At 36.2% G+C, this 17,038-nt stretch overlaps 1 protein-coding gene across 1 annotated transcript in view; it reads left to right on the top strand.

The window, feature by feature from the left end:
- The first annotated feature begins 1,190 nt into the window (after positions 1–1,190).
- LOC133329303 (FERM, ARHGEF and pleckstrin domain-containing protein 1-like) overlaps positions 1,191–17,038 on the top strand; it is a 36,018-nt gene continuing 20,170 nt past the window's right edge. Inside the window, exon 1 of the mRNA XM_061537793.1 lies at positions 1,191–1,520. Coding sequence (XP_061393777.1) covers positions 1,269–1,520 — 252 coding nt within the window. The 5' untranslated portion in view covers positions 1,191–1,268. The remainder of the gene's footprint in view (positions 1,521–17,038) is intronic.

The following is a 17,038-nucleotide window of genomic DNA, read 5'->3' as shown; positions in this document are numbered from 1 at the left end:
GAGATGTGGAGTTTTCTTCTTCGATCCGATAAAAAATTACAACAAGCTACGAAACGAAAGCAAATATTTACTGACCAACAACTACAGCAGCTGCATTACAATCCGCAACAACAACAACAAGTACAACGTTTGCATTTTAAAAACCAATCCAACAAACATCAAGAAATCTGGATCGAGTGAAATTCTTAAGAGAATATTAAAAAAAAAACAAAATAAACAAAACAAAAGAACCGGACCAAGACTGCTTAAGAAGAAAACCAACAACAACAAAAGAAAAAAAACAACAACACCATTTTAACACGAATCGAACGAATCTGAAACTGAATTGCATTTCGAGAAATCTAAGATTTACACCCACACACAAAGTTACATCCACCCTTACCCCACCCAGACAAGAAACCAGCCAACACCAGTAAAGCAGCATCATCTTCTCAAGAAGTTGTCGGAAGAAGCAACCCAGAAAATTAAACGCCTACCAACCACTACTGGCGGCTGCTGCTGTTGCAAACAGACACTTGAGAACTACACACCACGACTTAGTTGAAGAAGAAGAAGAAGAGAAAAAAGGGGACAAGTTGAGGAACAACAAATTGCTTCGAGTTTTAAACCCTGCAACAATCCACACCTCTCTAATTGCCGTTGGATTCATGTTGTAGACCAACATTTGTAGAGCACAGCCCCTCTTTACACCTCCAAACATTTTAATTTTCTTCGATTTCGATTGTTTGTTTTTCCGGCTATGAAATCAAACAACAACATCAGAACCAACAGCAACAACAACCACGTGTCATCTACATAGAGAGATAATTTTCGAGAGAGAGAGAGAGAGAGAGATTGTTGTGGTCTCCCCATTAAAGCTTTTATTTTCTGTTGCACCCTACCCCTTAAAATCCATTTAAATGTAGCAACAACAAGAAAAAAAAAGACATTCCGAATTTTGAGACTTTTAATTTTTTCAAAATTTCCAAAAAATTGTTTCGAAACTAAAAAAAAAATATATCCTTTCACCGGCCCTAATCCCAAAGAAAAATTGTGTTCACGAAACTTAGACTATAAGTTCCAAAGCACGACTTCCTCGAAGAAGCTGAATAACAACAACCTTTCCCTGCACATAGACCTCCCACATCACAACCAGCGGAACCAGCACCTCCAATATCTTCTTCACTGTCAACGTCTTCGATTTTATTTTTGTCGTCGTTGTTATTGTTGTTGTCCTTTATTTGTTCCTTCGATTTGCCAACAACAAATCATACAAATTGTTGTACAAAATGTCTCTGGTCGAGAGGTCGAAAGTGGGTGGTGGCGGCGGCGGTGCTGCTGATTTGGGTCGCAGTAGTGGTGGTGGCGGCGGCGGCCGCAACACAGATGAATGCTACATGGTCGGCTCCAATATGAAACATTCATTGAGCACACCATCTGGTGTTGATGGTACCCCATCGACACCCCGTCATCGGGGTGGTAAAAAATTGACAGTGCGAATACAAATGTTGGACGATACGGTGACAATATTTCAAGTGCAGGTGAGTACAACAAAAATAAAAAATATATTATTTTCTTATAGAATTAAATATGGGATAAGAAGAAGAAGACTACCAAGAAGGTCCATATTTTTTATTTAAAAAAAATCTCAGGACACTGGGAATTATATTTTCTATAAATATGCTCATGACCCAGAAAAATAACATTCCGTCTAACAGAGAACTTCATAAGGCCTTTGAAGACAAATTGTTTTTTTTTTTTTTTTTAATAAAATCCGCATTACCTTTTCGAGGTTTTTTTTCTATATATTTTTATAAAAATTTTAGAATTTTTTCCATTAAAAAAAGACCTTAGTGTTTCCTGTAGATTTTGTTCTGTAAAAATTTTACTTATACGCAGCGAACTGCAAATTTTATCCGTCGACCTGCAAGCTTTCTTCTATTGAAGAAGGCGTCTGAGGGTATAACATTTTTTTAAAGAGTATTTTTATAAAAAAAAGTGTCCTCTGGATACCTTAGTGGTCTGTAGAATCTTGTATATACAAGAAAGTTGTCCTTAGAGAATTATAGGGTTTTTTTTATTGAATTTAGGTCCCCACTAAAATCCTTCGTTCCTTTATCAACTCTCTTCGAGATGTCGTTTTTAGTCCTCAGATGATTCTGACAATTATTTTTTCTAAATTTTCCGATTGAAAATTGTAGTCCTCAGGAGTAGGAAAAATGCACTGGTCCTCAGTATTTTTTCCAATGTAAAAAGGGCACATCAGCAGATCTATGGAATCCTGTTTATACAAAAAATTAGTCCTTAGGATTTTTTCTGCAGAAAAATTTTTTTAAAATGTCAGTTCAGTGGACCTGAGGATATTTTTTCCATGGAAAAAATTTAATTTTTATAAAAAAAATCATAGGTCTTCCGATTTCTATGGAGGACATATGAATTTAGACAAAAAGGTTACCTCAAAAATCTGTGGTGCGTCTCTGGGATATACTTTTTATTAAAAATTTCATATGACTTCCGATTTTTATATAACAAATTACTCATGTTCAATGGACCTGAGGATATTTTTTCCATGAAAAAAATTCAACAGAGCTCTCTGAGATATCCTTTTTATAAAAAAAAAATCATAGGTCTTCCGATTTCTATGTAGGACTTATGAATTTAGACAAAAATTATACCTCAGAGATCTGTGGTGTATCGCTGAGATATCCTTTTTATTAAAAATTTCATATGTCTTCCGATTTTTATATAAAAAAATTACTCATGTTCTTGAAATGTCAGATCTTCTTGAGGACTTTTCTCTGTAGAAATAAAACGTCAGTATCCCAAAAATTCGTTTTTCTATACAAAAAGTATTTACAGTATTTTTCTTAAACTCGCCAAGTCACATCTTGAGGCCATTGAGCATGGAAAAAATTCCTGAATTCCCAAAGGACATAGTTTTTGTATAGGAAAAACTTTACAAGGCTCCTGAGGACCTCTGTTTTCTATGGAACAAATTCCATAAGTCTTTTCCCGCCCTTGATGCAAATTTTTTTGGAATAAAGCTTCCTTAGAGCTCTCTCAGGTTTCGGAAATATTCCTTAAGCCTTCATGAGTTCACTTTTAGTCTGAGGAATATCTTCAATAGAAAAAAGTACTCTATTATCTTCAAGGGCTCTTTTTTCCTACAGAAAAAAAACCTTGGGATGCCATTTCGGACCCCACTTTTTTCCTTTCCTTTATCCTTTTTTTTGTACCAAAAAATCTTTAGGGGATTTGCCAAATTTTTTCATTAGAAAAAATTAGTTCTGATGGGAGCCTGATGATTTTTTCTATAAATGTGGTCTTCAGGTGGCCTTAATTGTCCTCATGATACCTGAGGAATTTTTCCTATAGAAAAAAATATTTCTCAGGAGACCTAAAGTATTTTTCCTATAGAAAAATAGTCCTCAGATGTCCTCAAAAATTGTTTTCTATAGAAGAAAATAGTCCTTAGATGACCTGGGAAATGTTGTTTATTGATATTCGATATCTCAAGGGTCCTGAGGATTTTTTTACAAAAAATCCACGTCGGAGAACCCAGGATTTTCTTCTGTTAGAGGTGGGCTTGAGAAAAGGGTTTCTTTCTATATAAAAAATACAACTCAAGGGATGTCCTCAAAAATTATTTGCTATAGAAGAAAATAGTCCTTAGATGACCTGAGAAGTATTGTTTATTGATATTCGATATCTCAAGGGTCCTGAGGATTTTTTGTTATAAAAAATCCACGTCGGAGAACCTAGGATTTTCTTCTGTTACAGGTGGGCTTGAGAAAGGGTTTTTCTATAGAAAAAATACAACTCAGGGGACCTGAGTTGTATTTTTCCTAGAAAGTGAGATTGCCGACGAGCTTGCTCGAGGGGGCTCACAGTCGTCCAATCGTCTCATTGAAAGATCTGTGAAACCTCCCATCGGCTATTTCATTGGCAGAATCCATGCGTTCCACTGCGAGGCAGTCGGTAACAGATGGCTAAGGGATCCTGTTTGCAGAATTTCAAAATCTATCTGGCCTGAATTTTCTCGTAAAAGAACTTCTTCGCTGCTGACACACAATAAGAGGGAGATCAAAATCGTTGTGGGGATCATAATAGGTCACTGCAAAATTAGATATCTCACTTCGAAGTGGGACTCCAGTGGAGATGATTACTGAACTGGAAACTGGAAACAATTGAACACATCCTCTGTAAGTGTCCATCGCTGATTAGCAGAAGACATAAACAGTTTGGAAGATATGAAATTGATAATCTCGACATCTTCTCCATAATAGACCCATATCAGATCCTAGGCTTTGTCAAAAATTTTACATGGCTAAAATAACCTCTCTTCCGCTCTTCTTCCCTCACTATCTTTGGGTTGGGTTCTTACTCAGAGGACTGTTTTTTCTCCAATCTGCTATCTAAAGATAAATACCTCAGATCTTACATAGTGCTATTTTTTATATGATCAGGACTTCATGACTCCTCCTCAGGTCAATGAGGATTATTTATACCCTACAGAACTATGTTGTCAGGGTATTATAGCTTTGTGCAGCCCCAAGAGTTTGTAACGCCGCGAAATATTGGTCCTAGACCCACCTTTAAGTATACCGATCGTCATATCTCGACTAGCTGTGTCGATCTAGACATGTGTGTCCGTCGGTCTGTCCATTATAATTTGTAAACACGATACAGGCCACAGTTATGTCCCAATCCTCACGCAATTTTGCATATAAGATGGGTTCTGGCCAATGAAGACCCCTATTGTTTTTGGTAAAGATCGGTTAATATTTAGGGAATGAAATGGAGCAAATACTTAATTTTTGTCGGTTTTTATGATCCCTCCAGAGGCCGCAATAATGGCCCGAACATCGTATATATTTACCCCTGAAGGACATAGACCCGATATATTATATCCAAGAGGAATGGTTGACCTTTAAATTAATACAAACTACATTGTTGTAAGTCCTCAGATGTGGGAGTTACACCTACATATTTATAGGTATCTCCGTATTCGTATATTATTTAGTAACCCATAATCACTCTAGAGAGTGGAACTATAGCGCAGATCGCTTTGAAATTTTCCATGAAGTTCCAATTATGGTCAAGGACAACGCTTATAATTTTCGGTGATGATCAGAATAACATTTTGGGATGAAGTGGACTAAAAACTTAATTTCTTTTGTGTGTTTTCTAGTCGAATATAAGCCGAACATTACAACTTAACCCACGGCGAAAGGGAATCTGGGCAAGTAATTAGAAGGGCTGTACTGAATATTAGTAATATTCCGAAAATATTTCAGTGTAAGGTAGAGGTGCTGTTGACCTCTAATCAGGCAAGTCGGGGCAAATATCACGAAATATTGCCCAGGCTCGGAATAAACTTCCACAAAAAGTTAGAGTTCCGTGGTAGTTGTGTAGGGTAACGTATGGTCGGCCCCGCCCGAATATACTGCTCCGCTCACTGATTTTATTTTAAAAATCTCGCCAAGTCACATCTTGAGGCCATGGAGCGTGGGAAATATTCTTCAAGGCCCTATGAACATAGTTCTTATATAGGAAAAAAACTTCGCATGGCTCCTGAGGATCTCTGAGATCTTCTGTTTTCTATAGAACATGTTCCATAAATCTCCTCCCCCCTTGCGGCAATTTTTTTAAATAACCCTTCCTCAGGGTTTCTCTCAGGTTTCGGTTTATATATCGAAGATATTCGTTATGCCTTCTTGAGTACACTTTTCCTCTGAGGAATTTCTTTTATAGAAAAAAATTACTTAATCATTTTAAAGGACTCTTTTTTCCTACAGAAACAAATTTTGGGATACCATTTCGGACCCCATTAATTCACCTCTTTCCTTTATCAGCTCAATGTGTCTTTTTTACAATTTTTAGGGGATGTGGAAAACTTTTTGGTTAAATAGTTTTAGCTATCATGCGAGCCTGGTCAATTTTTTCTAGAAGTAGTCCTCAGGTGACCTTAATAGACCTCATGATACCTGAGGAATTTTTCCTATGGAAAAAAATAATTCTCAGGAGACCTATAGAAAATAAGTAGTCCTCAGATGTCCCTCAAAAATTGTTTTCCAGAGAAGAAAATGGTTCTTAGATCTGAGAACTGAGAGATATATTTTTTTATTGATATTCGGCACCTCAAGGGTTCTGAGGATTTTTTTTAATAACAAATGCACCTCTGAGAATCCAGGATTTTCTTCCGTTAAAGGTTTACCTGTAGAAGAAAATACACCTCGGGACACCTGAGGGTTTTTTAATAGAAAGTGGGTCTTAAAAAATTATTTTCTATAGAAAAAATCGCTAACATAGCCTCAAGTTATCTCTCTATAGAACAAAGTCCTCAGAGTCCCTGATGATTTTTTAAATGGTCAGTTGAGTTGAATTATTTGATTCCTTATGTTGTCTTTCTATAAAAAAAATAGTCCTTATCCCCCTGAGGTCTATTTTTAAAAGGAAAAAATCCATTGGTTCTAAAAAAAAATCCACAGACCTTCCACATGTGCCGTTTTCTATAGAAGAAACATTTCAACAGAATTTTTTTCTATAGAAAAACATTCATAAGGATAGCGAGGGTCCTTATTTCAAAGGACGAAAAAATCCACAGGCCACCCATGACTCTTTTTCCCTAAAGGATCAAAATAATCAGTTCGATGAGGACTTTTTTTTATAGACAGAATTCCTAGTGCCTCAATGAGGATTTTTTTATATGGAAAAGATCCGTAGGTGTATTCTTTTTTGGGGTCTTACTCAGAGGGCTGTTTTTTTCTCCATTTTGCTATCTAAAGATAAATACCTCAGACCTTACATAGTGCTTTTTTGGTGTGATCAGGCCTTCTTGACTCCTCCTCAGGTCAATGAGGATTATTTTGAAATATAGAAAAATACTCGGGTCTCTTAGGTGTCTTTTGTATAGAAAATCTTCCCAAGACCTCGATGAGACCTTTTTTTGTTCTTTCAATGTAACAATGTTTGTGACTCTTGAGGATAATGAACGTCTGTACCCTATTTTCACATGATCTCCGTTTTGTGTGACAACTCGGGTCTCTTAGGTGTCTTTTGTATAGAAAATCTTGCTCAAAACTCGCTGAGACCTTTTTTTGTTCTTCAATGGAACGATGTTTGTGTCTCTTGAGGATAATGAACGTATGTATCCTATTTTGACAGGATCTCCGTTTTGTGTGACAACTGTAGTACTTATTGTAATGACAATATTACTATCCTTCCATGGTTCCTTCTTTGTAATATCATCATACACAGCATCCGATTGCCAAAAAGACAAACAAAAAACGGAAGAAAAAACGCACACACACACACACCTTGCATTTACCACCACGACTGAAATACATTCCCCATATTGGCAAGTAATTCCAATGGATCCCTTAGGAACCCCTTCCCCCGCAAACAAAACAAACAAAATTTGTTCCCTTCATTTGGAACCATGGACATGTTTTAATGGAAAACTAATGCCAGGCTGCTAAGAAAATTTGTGGCGAAGGAAAAAAAGGATAACGGATTTTTTGTTTCTTTTCATTTCCTAGCCAAAAGACAAAGAAGAGCAGCAAAGAAATTTATTCCGTTCGTTGGTTTCCTTTTAACTTTAATGTGATCATGGTTTTTGGAAAATGGCCAAGAAAATAAGGAAGGGATTTTTTTCTGTTGGTCTTGCATGCTTTCATGCAAGTCCTGCATAATTTAGCAGGAGTGTTTTTTTCGGTAGCCAGAAAAAATGATTTTTTTGTTGCTTTCAACATCAGAAAATAAAACAAACTTTTGCAATCCTGGGTAAAGAAGGAAAAATAATTTTGTTTTTTCAGGATGTAATCAGTAGATGCCACCAACTGCAGCTTGAGGTGGCAGACTTCTGTTTTATTTAGGACAACCGCTCAGTCACGATTTTATTTATGCAGCCTTTCAAAAGGGCTAAATGGAATAGTAGAGAAATACCCTCCTGGGGCAGCAACCAGCTACGCTCCGGTATTCCATACTTTATTTACTCATCAAGCCTTATAGGCCTTTAAAATCTATTGAAGATATTTTCCTCCCAAAGAAATGAATATTCATCCACTTTCAAACAACTCCAACTAAACTTCTGCGGGTTCTTGAAAACCAACAACTTCTTAGACTTCACCACGTCCTCATCTTCTTGCCACATAATTAAAAGATACTTCTTGCCTTTTTTCATTGCCTCTGTGATTTATTGCCAAAAGAAGAAGAAGAAGAAGCAGCAGCAGACAACAAAAATAAGTTTCAAATAAAAAAACGAACTGTTATGCCGCAAACATTGTTCCTCTTGGCTCTGCCCAGCACGGCAGAGCCGTCTTTGCCACCATTAAGGAATATTTACAAGTTCGTTAACTTGGCTGGAAGTTCGAAAAAAACAGAAACAAAAATCCGAAATTGTTATTTATGAATGAACGGCTGACCCTGCATTACCTTTTATGTCTGGCCTGGGTATTAAATTATTATTGTGGAATATTTAAAATAAAAAGATTTTCAATATTCCCACTCCTTTGGAAGCTGAGTGTCTTCAGGTCACTGATGACTTTTTTATAGAAAAAAAATCCTTAGGCCCCTGAGATGTCTTTTTCCTACAGAAAAAAATTCCTCAGACACCTGAGGTGTCTTTTTTCTACAGAAAAAAATTCGCTAAGGTCCCTGAGGTGTCTTTTTTCTATAGAAAAAAATTCGCTCAGGTCCCTGAGGTGTCTTTTTTCTATAGAAAAAAATTCGCTCAGGTCCCTGAGGTGTCTTTTTTCTATTTTTTCTATAGAAAAAAATTCCTCAGGTACCTGAGATGTATTTTTTTATAGAAAAATCCGCAGGTTCCTGAGGTGTCTTTTTTCTATAGAAAAAAATTCTATAGAAAAAATTCCTCAGGTCCCTGAGGTGTCTTTTTTCTATAGACCCTGAGGTGTCTTTTTTCTATAGAAAAAAATTCGCTCAGGTCCCCTGAGGTGTCTTTTTTCTATAGAAAAAAATTCCTCAGGTCCCTGAGGTGTCTTTTTTCTATAGAAAAAAATTCCTCAGGTCCCTGAGGTGTCTTTTTTCTATAGAAAAAAATTCCTCAGGTCCCTGAGGTGTCTTTTTTCTATAGAAAAAAATTCCTCAGGTCCCTGAGGTGTCTTTTTTTCTATAGAAAAAAATTCCTCAGGTCCCTGAGGTGTCTTTTTTCTATAGAAAAAAATTCCTCAGGTCCCTGAGGTGTCTTTTTTCTATAGAAAAAAAATTATTCAGGTCCCTGAGATTTCTTTTTTCTATAAAAAAATTCCTCAGGTCCCTGAGGTGTCTTTTTTCTATAGAAAAAATTCCACAGGTCCCTGAGGTGTCCTTTTTCTGTAGGAAAAAATTCCACAGGTCCCAGAGGTGTCTTTTTTCTATAGGAAAAAAATCCTCAGGTCCCTGAGGTCTCTTTCTATAGAAAAAAATTCCTCAGGTCCCTGAGGTGTCTTTTTTCTATAGAAAAAAATTCCTCAGGTCCCTGAGGTGTCTTTTTTCTATAAAAAAAATTCCTCAGGTCCCTGAGGTGTCTTTTTTCTATAGAAAAAAATTCCTCAGGTCCCTGAGGTGTCTTTTTTCTATAGAAAAAAATTCCTCAGGTCCCTGAGGTGTCTTTTTTCTATAGAAAAAAATTCCTCAGGTCCCTGAGGTGTCTTTTTTCTATAGAAAAAAATTCCTCAGGTCCCTGAGGTGTCTTTTTTCTATAGAAAAAAATTCCTCAGGTCCCTGAGGTGTCTTTTTTCTATAGAAAAAAATTCCTCAGGTCCCTGAGGTGTCTTTTTCCTATAGAAAAAAATTCCTCAGGTCCCTGAGGTGTCTTTTTTCTATAGAAAAAATGCACAAAAAGTCCCCATTAGCATGAAATACCACCCATAGAGAACACAATATGGGCGTAAACCAAACGGTCATAGACCTTCCTCATTTCACAAAAAGACCTGACACTGATACTGTTACTCGTTCCATTGAAAGTGGAGGTAAATTCAGTTTATAGTTGTAGCCATTCATGTTGTTGTTGGTTTACCCAGCCTCTGTTTGTCCATGGCTTTTGTGTCACGTAACTAAATATAGAGGATGGTTGCCAAGTTTTATTTTTGTTTTTCTTTTCTTTGAATGAACAACCCATTCATCCTTTTTGTAACCTAAAAAAATTCTTGTCAGGATGTATTTGTAAAAGCTTGAATATTTGTTTTTGCAATTTGCACTTTGTGTTCCCCTTTACATTTGTCTTTTAAAGTCCCCCTATTTCATTTGGCTCGGAAATACTCCAGCATTTCAGAGTTGTCCTTTTTTCTCTTCTCTGGAATGGCATCAACCATTATTTCTGCTTTCAATTTATCTTTTGCTAAAATTCGGATTGCATTAGAACAACAACAAGAACAACAACTGACACCACACTTCTAGGAATTACGACTAACGACTGGTGTTGTTATTTGGCTGTTTCTTAATCTGTCCGCATTCGTCTTCCACCAATTCTTTCATTCATCCAGTTCATGGCGTGGCACATTCATTTCTCTTCCTATTGTGTCGCGGCAACATTTTTTGTCCTGACCCAGTCCAAATTGCTACAGAGGTGGTGGTGGTTGTGGTGTTGAACCTTCGTTCTTGGCAGGCGCTATTTTTAGCTACCACGCCGTTCGATGGCAGGCAGCCATCATAATTGCTTGGAGTGCTAAATGGATGCATTTCTGTGAAGTGATGTGCGGTTTTTTGTTGCCCGCTTCGAGTGTCGGTATTCGATAACAGTTTTCGTTTTGGTCTGTGAATGGTGAATGGCTTTATTTGCGAATGACTGTTCGTTTTTGTCGGATTTTATTGATTGGTGTGAACAGTATTTAGTGAAGCAGAAGAGAGATTTTTTGTAGCAATTCCGATAGGAAAAAATTATATGGCACCAGAGGACATTTTTTGCTATAGGAATGAAATTCTCAGGTCCCTGAGTATACTTTTTTGTATATAAAATATCCTCAGGTCCCTAACAATAATTCTTTTCTAAAGGAAAACATCCCCAGGTCCCTGAGGATACTTTTTTGTTTAAGGAAGAAATGATGAGGTCCCTGAGTACACTTTTCTGTACAGAATTTTTATAGAAAGGACACTTGGACACTTTTTTCTATATAAAACAATTCCCGCAGATCCCTGAGGACATTTTTTCTGAGCACACGATTTTCTACAGAAAAAACCCTCAGGTCCTTTGGGACACTTTTTTATAGAAAAAAAAAATCCTCAGGTATTCCAAGAACCACTTTTGTTCTATAGAAAAAATTCCTAAGGTATCTGAGGACTATTTTTTTCTATAGAAAAAAAAATTCCTCAGGTCCCCTGAGGACTACTTTTTTCTATAGAAAAAAATCCTCAGGTCCCCTGAGGACTACTTTTTTCTATAGAAAAAAAAATCCTCAGGTCCCCTGAGGACTACTTTTTTCTATAGAAAAAAAAATTCCTCATGTAGAAATTCATTATTTCTATAGAAAAAAGTCTCCTCAAGTCCCCTGAGGACTACTTTTTTCTATAGAAAAAAATCCTCAGGTCCCCTGAGGACTACTTTTTTCTATAGAAAAAAATCCTCAGGTCCACTGAGGACTACTTTTTTTCTATAGAAAAAAATCCTCAGGTCCCCTGAGGACTACTTTTTTCTATAGAAAAAAAAACCTCAGGTCCTTGAGGAGTCTTTTTTCTCAATAGAAAAAAAAACCTCAGGTCCCCTGAGCACTACTTTTTTCTATAGAAAAAAACCTCAAGTCCTTGAGGAGACTTTTTTTCTATAGAAAAAAATTCCTCAGGTTCTTGAGGAGATTTTTTTCTATAGAAAAACTTTTTCTAAAGCAAAAAATTCCTCAGGTCCCTGAGGAGACTTTTTTCTCAATAGAAAAAAAAAACCTCTGGTCCCCTGAGCACTACTTTTTTCTATAGAAAAAAAATTCTTTAGGTCCCTGAGGACACTACAGCAAAAAGTTCTTCAGGTCCCTGTGGATACTGTTTTATATAAAAAATTCCTCAGGTCCCCTGAGGACTACTTTTTTCTATAGAAAAAATCCTCAGGTCCCTGAGGATACTTCGCAGTTTATTTTCTCATTCTTAAAATTAAATTTTCTTGTGTCCTGAAGAACTGACATTTTCGTAACTGTACTAATCCTCCGAATTGCCTTCTTTATGTTATCGAAAGTTACAAATTTTATTAATATTATAAGGCCAAAGAAGGCAGCCTTGATTGCTGCAAACATTGTCATGCTCCATAGCATTAGGATCGCATCAAAATAGAATTTTATTTGATTGCTGCTCTTTTTTTGGATGCTGTTGAATTGTTCGTCGTAATTCTGCAGCTATTGTGTGGTGATACCACCACGAGCAGTATTATTAGTTTCTATGCTGCTAACAAACAAATCCTTAGAATCCTGGTGAGAAAACACAACAACAACTCGAGACTTTTGTACAGATTGTAAACAACAACACAAATTGGTACTCCTACCCTTTGCTGTTGTTGATATTGTTTGACAAACACACACGTACGTTCTCTTCACGAATGTGACATTCGGCATTGTCACCAACACAATGGTCGTCCTCTTAGCTCCAGCTCTTCCTCTCTTCAAGTAAACGGAAGCCACTAATTGGATTATAAACTATTCAACAAAACGGAGGACTAACTTTTGGAGTTTTTAGCTTGAATGGGTTGTAGGACGGATAACAAACACTGTTTTATCTATTCATCCAACCATTCGAACAAACAGACTTGGAAATTAATGGTCTTGATGACTTTTATCCTGTTCAGCTATGTTCTGCCTAGCCTTTAAACCACTTAGTCCTGATATTGTGGGATTGTGCAGTCAAAACTAATTTCGAAGTTATGAATAAAGCGAACGGAGCTTATGTGACAGAGAATTGGTGTCATTTATAAGATAACAATTATTGAAAGTTCCGTTTTTAATTTGATTGCAGAAGTTGGGGTAATTGAATGGGATGGAGAGTGGTGGTAAGGCTGCTTTTTAGAAGAGGAATATAAGTTTAAATAATAAATATTATTCTATTGAGAAAAGAGACCTCAAATGTGTTTTTGGGGGATTTATTCTATAGAAGAAGACACCTCTCGGAAAAAATTACCCCAGAGAGGTTAGAGGATTTTTTTCTATAGAAAAAAGATCCCAGAAAAAAATTCCTCAGGTCCCTTGAGGACTACTTTTTTCTATAGAAAATATCCTGATGTCCCTGAGGATACTTTTTTATACAAAAAAAATCCTCTGGTACCTGAGGACACATTTTTCTATAGAAAAATATCCTCAAGTCCCTGAGGATACTTCTCATTTCTTGTGTCCTGAAGTACTGACATTTCCGTAACTGTACTAATCCTCCGAATTGCCTTCTTTATTATAAGGCCAAAAATAGAATTATATTTGATTGCTGCTCTTTTTTGGATGCGGGATTTATTCTATAGAAGAAGACACTTCTCTGAAAAAATTACCTCTGAGAGGTCAGAGGATTTTTTTCTATAGAGATATTTTTTCTATAGAAAAAGAAGTTTCCAAACGATCTGAGGAATTTTTTTCTATAGAAAAAGATGTCCTCAGATGGTTCCCAGGAATTTTTTATAGATAAAAAGTACCTCTGAGACGAATGAGGATTTTTTTGTATAGGAAATAATATCTAATGGTGGTCTGACGATTTTTTCCTACAGAAAAAATATACCTCTGTTGGGTCTGAAGATTTTATATTATAGAATAACAAATTTTTTTTTGAGAAAAATTTTCTATAGAAATAGAAATAATCAGGGTACCTGAGGAATTTTTTTTTTCTATAGAAAAACAAGTCCTCAGTGTGCAGAAGAATTTTTTTCTATAGAAAAATAAGTTTTCAGAGGACCTGAGAAAATTTTTCTATAGAAATAGAAATCTTCAGGGTACCTGAGGATTTTTTTTGTATAGAAGAAGTCCTCAGGGGGTAGGAGAATTTTTTTCTATAGAGGATCTGAGGAATTTTTTTTGTATAGAAAATGGTTCCCAGGAATTTTTTATAGATAAAAAGTACCTCTGAGACGAATGAGGATTTTTTGTATAAGAAATAATATCTAATGGTGGTCCTACGAATTTTTCCTATAGAAAATATATACCTCTGTTGGGTCTGAATATTTTTATTATAGAATAACAATTTTTTTTTCAGAAAAAATTTCTATAGAAATAGAAATAATCAGGGTACCTGAGGATTTTTTTCTATAGAAAAACAAGTCCTCAGTGTGCAGAAGAATTTTTTTCTATAGAAAAATAAGTTTTCAGAGGACCTGTGAAAATTTTTCTATAGAAATAGAAATCTTCAGGGTACCAGAGGAATTTTTTTCTATAGAAAAAGAAGTCCTCAATGGGGCAGGAGAATTTTTTTCTATAGAAAAAGAAGTTTTCAGAGGATCTGAGAATTTTTTTCCTAAAGAAAAAGAAGTCATGAGGACAGAGAATAATCTATGCGACACTGTTGGATTATTGTTATGAATCCTCAGGGAACCTGAGGACTTTGGAAGTCCTGAAGACCCGCAAGGTATTCTTTAAAAATCCACACAAATGTTGTTGTGGTATAGCAGCGCTAAATCTCATAAAAAATCCAACCCTATACAGCTCAAGCTGAGCTCAAGATAGCCCTAAATATATTTTTGGAAATACACCCCTTTGTAGAATATATTTTTAAAACAGTGAGCGGAGCAGTATAGTCGGATGGGGCCGATCATATGATACCCTACACAACTTCCACGAAAATCTAACCTTCTGTGGTTTTATATTCTGAGCTTGGGTAATATTTTGCGATATTTGCACCCTCTTGACCGACAAGATGTCAACAAATATTTCTATAGATAAAAAAGTCCTCAGGGGGCAGGAGAATTTTTTCTATAGAAAAAGAAGTCCTCAGGGGGCAGGAGAATTTTTTTTCTATAGAAAAGTTTTCAGAGGATCTATGGAGGAGGACAGAGAATAATCTATGCGAGTCTGTTGGATTTTCTCTTATGAATCCTCAGGGGACCTGAGGACTTGGGAATTCCTGAAGACCTGAGGAAGTCCTCAGTGGACATGATGCATTTTTTTCTACAGAAAAAGAAGTCCTCAGGAGACCTCTCAATTTTTTCTTTAGAGAAAGACTTCAGGCGAGCCAGCAGGATTTTTTCCATAGAAAAAAAAACCTCAAGCGAGAAGGATTCTCAATTAAATCTATTCAAATCGGTTATCACACAAAATCAATCTGCACAACCCTTCTCCCCCTCCGCAGACATTACACGAAATTTCTTGTCACATTTTTAGGACATTTCCGTCAAAACAAACTTTACGACGATGGCGATGATGGGGACGAGAAAAAATGTAAATTCTCTTGACATGCGAGAGATATTTAACGGAATGAGTAAGTGGGTACTTCATCCTCGGCACTTTTGCGGGCGCAGTCACACTACTTCAAAACTTTTGATGTGACTACAAAAACCTATGTTTTGTTGTTGTTGCTGTTGTTTATTTGAAGTTAAGGACTTGTAAATTCCTCTCGAAAGGGGGTCACCATAACCAACTGTGTGTGTGTGTGGAGCTTCAGAGGGCATCATACACAGAGCCTGAGCCCGGGGGAGTCTGTGGGACAAAGATCCCACCACTCAATCAGATTTCAACAAACACAAGTTTTTAAGCCTTCTTCTCTCGTTTTTTGTTGCTGTTGAAACATTTTAATGTCATCGTTTATGGTTGGCAAAGACTGGAACCGCATGACGGTACAATAGTAGTGCCGTTTTGTGGACCTCTGCAATTCTTTTTTCATTCATTCATTATTTTCGAATGCTGTTGTCTAAATGAGTTGCTAGCTAGCTGTATGACTGACTGAATGAATGCCTAGCTGCCCGGATGAGTAGATAGTTAAGTGAGCCGGTAGATAGGAGGGGCGGCAGGTAGGTCCTAAGTATGAAAGGTATTCATACTTAATGTGCCATAAAATGTGGAGTTCAGTTATCATTTATGACAATGTTGACACTAAGTATTTCTACACATACACCCACAAAAAGAAAGAGTTTAAATGCCCCTATAATTTCTATGGCATAGAGACAGTTGTGTGTAAAAAAATAGCAGTGGATGTGATTTTGGCTTTTTTAATAACACCATTCAATCAAGCTGTTTCATGAATAGTTGATATTAATGGAGTCTGACTGTGGGTATCATTAAAATGATGTGCTATTTTCTCAACCATAGCTGTATGCATTTCTGAGTATTACCTGTCTGCCATTCCATTTTGTTTGCCAACGTACTTTCCTTTCGGTCTTAAATGTCTGAGCCGATTTGTATTACAAAGTATGATTTATGTAGTTCAGTTGTGGTTTGTGGCCGGAAAATAAAGCAATGATTGACGAGTTTATAGGTCAACTAACTGCAGAGTGTCAATATAGGTTAGCGATAAAAAAAACACACACACTAATAAAAAATACGCTTTTCTGTAGGAAAAATCCTTGAGAGTTTTTCTATAATTATTTTTTTATATAGAAAATAAAAAATAGGACAATTTTGTTTTCTATAGAAAAATAATTTTGTTCTAATTAAAATATCATCAGAAACCTCTGAGATGTATTAATCTTAAAAAAAACCTCAAGCTTCGATGATTTACCTTTTTTCTATGAAAAAAATATATCACGCTGCGTTGGGATATCTCCTTTCTATTGAAAAAATTCCGCAGATCACCCCGAGGTGGGATTTTCTATAGAAAAATGCTTCTAAGTCCCTTCTGAGGTGTTTTTTTATATAGAAAAGATCTTCAGAGTAAACAAGTCTACCCACCTGTTAATCTTTTTTAATCCAAACCGATGGAATTGTAATGACCCACAAGGTATTCTTTAAAAATCCACACCAATGTTTTTGTGGTATAGCGCTAAATCTCATAAAAAATCCAACCCTATATAGCTCAAGCTGAGCTCAAGATAGCCCTAAATATATTTTTGGAAATACACACCTATGTAGAATATATTTTTAAACCAATGAACGGAGCAGTATAGTCGGACGTTGCCGACCATATGATACCCTACACAACTTCCACGAAAATCTAACTTTCTGTGGTTATATATTCT

This window comes from Musca vetustissima, unplaced genomic scaffold (genome assembly GCF_032173495.1).
Source record: "Musca vetustissima isolate MV318-11 ecotype Yass unplaced genomic scaffold, APGP_CSIRO_Mvet_v1 utg3448, whole genome shotgun sequence".
Classification (NCBI taxonomy): Eukaryota; Metazoa; Arthropoda; class Insecta; order Diptera; family Muscidae; genus Musca; species Musca vetustissima.
This window is presented reverse-complemented; position numbering and strand designations above follow the sequence as displayed.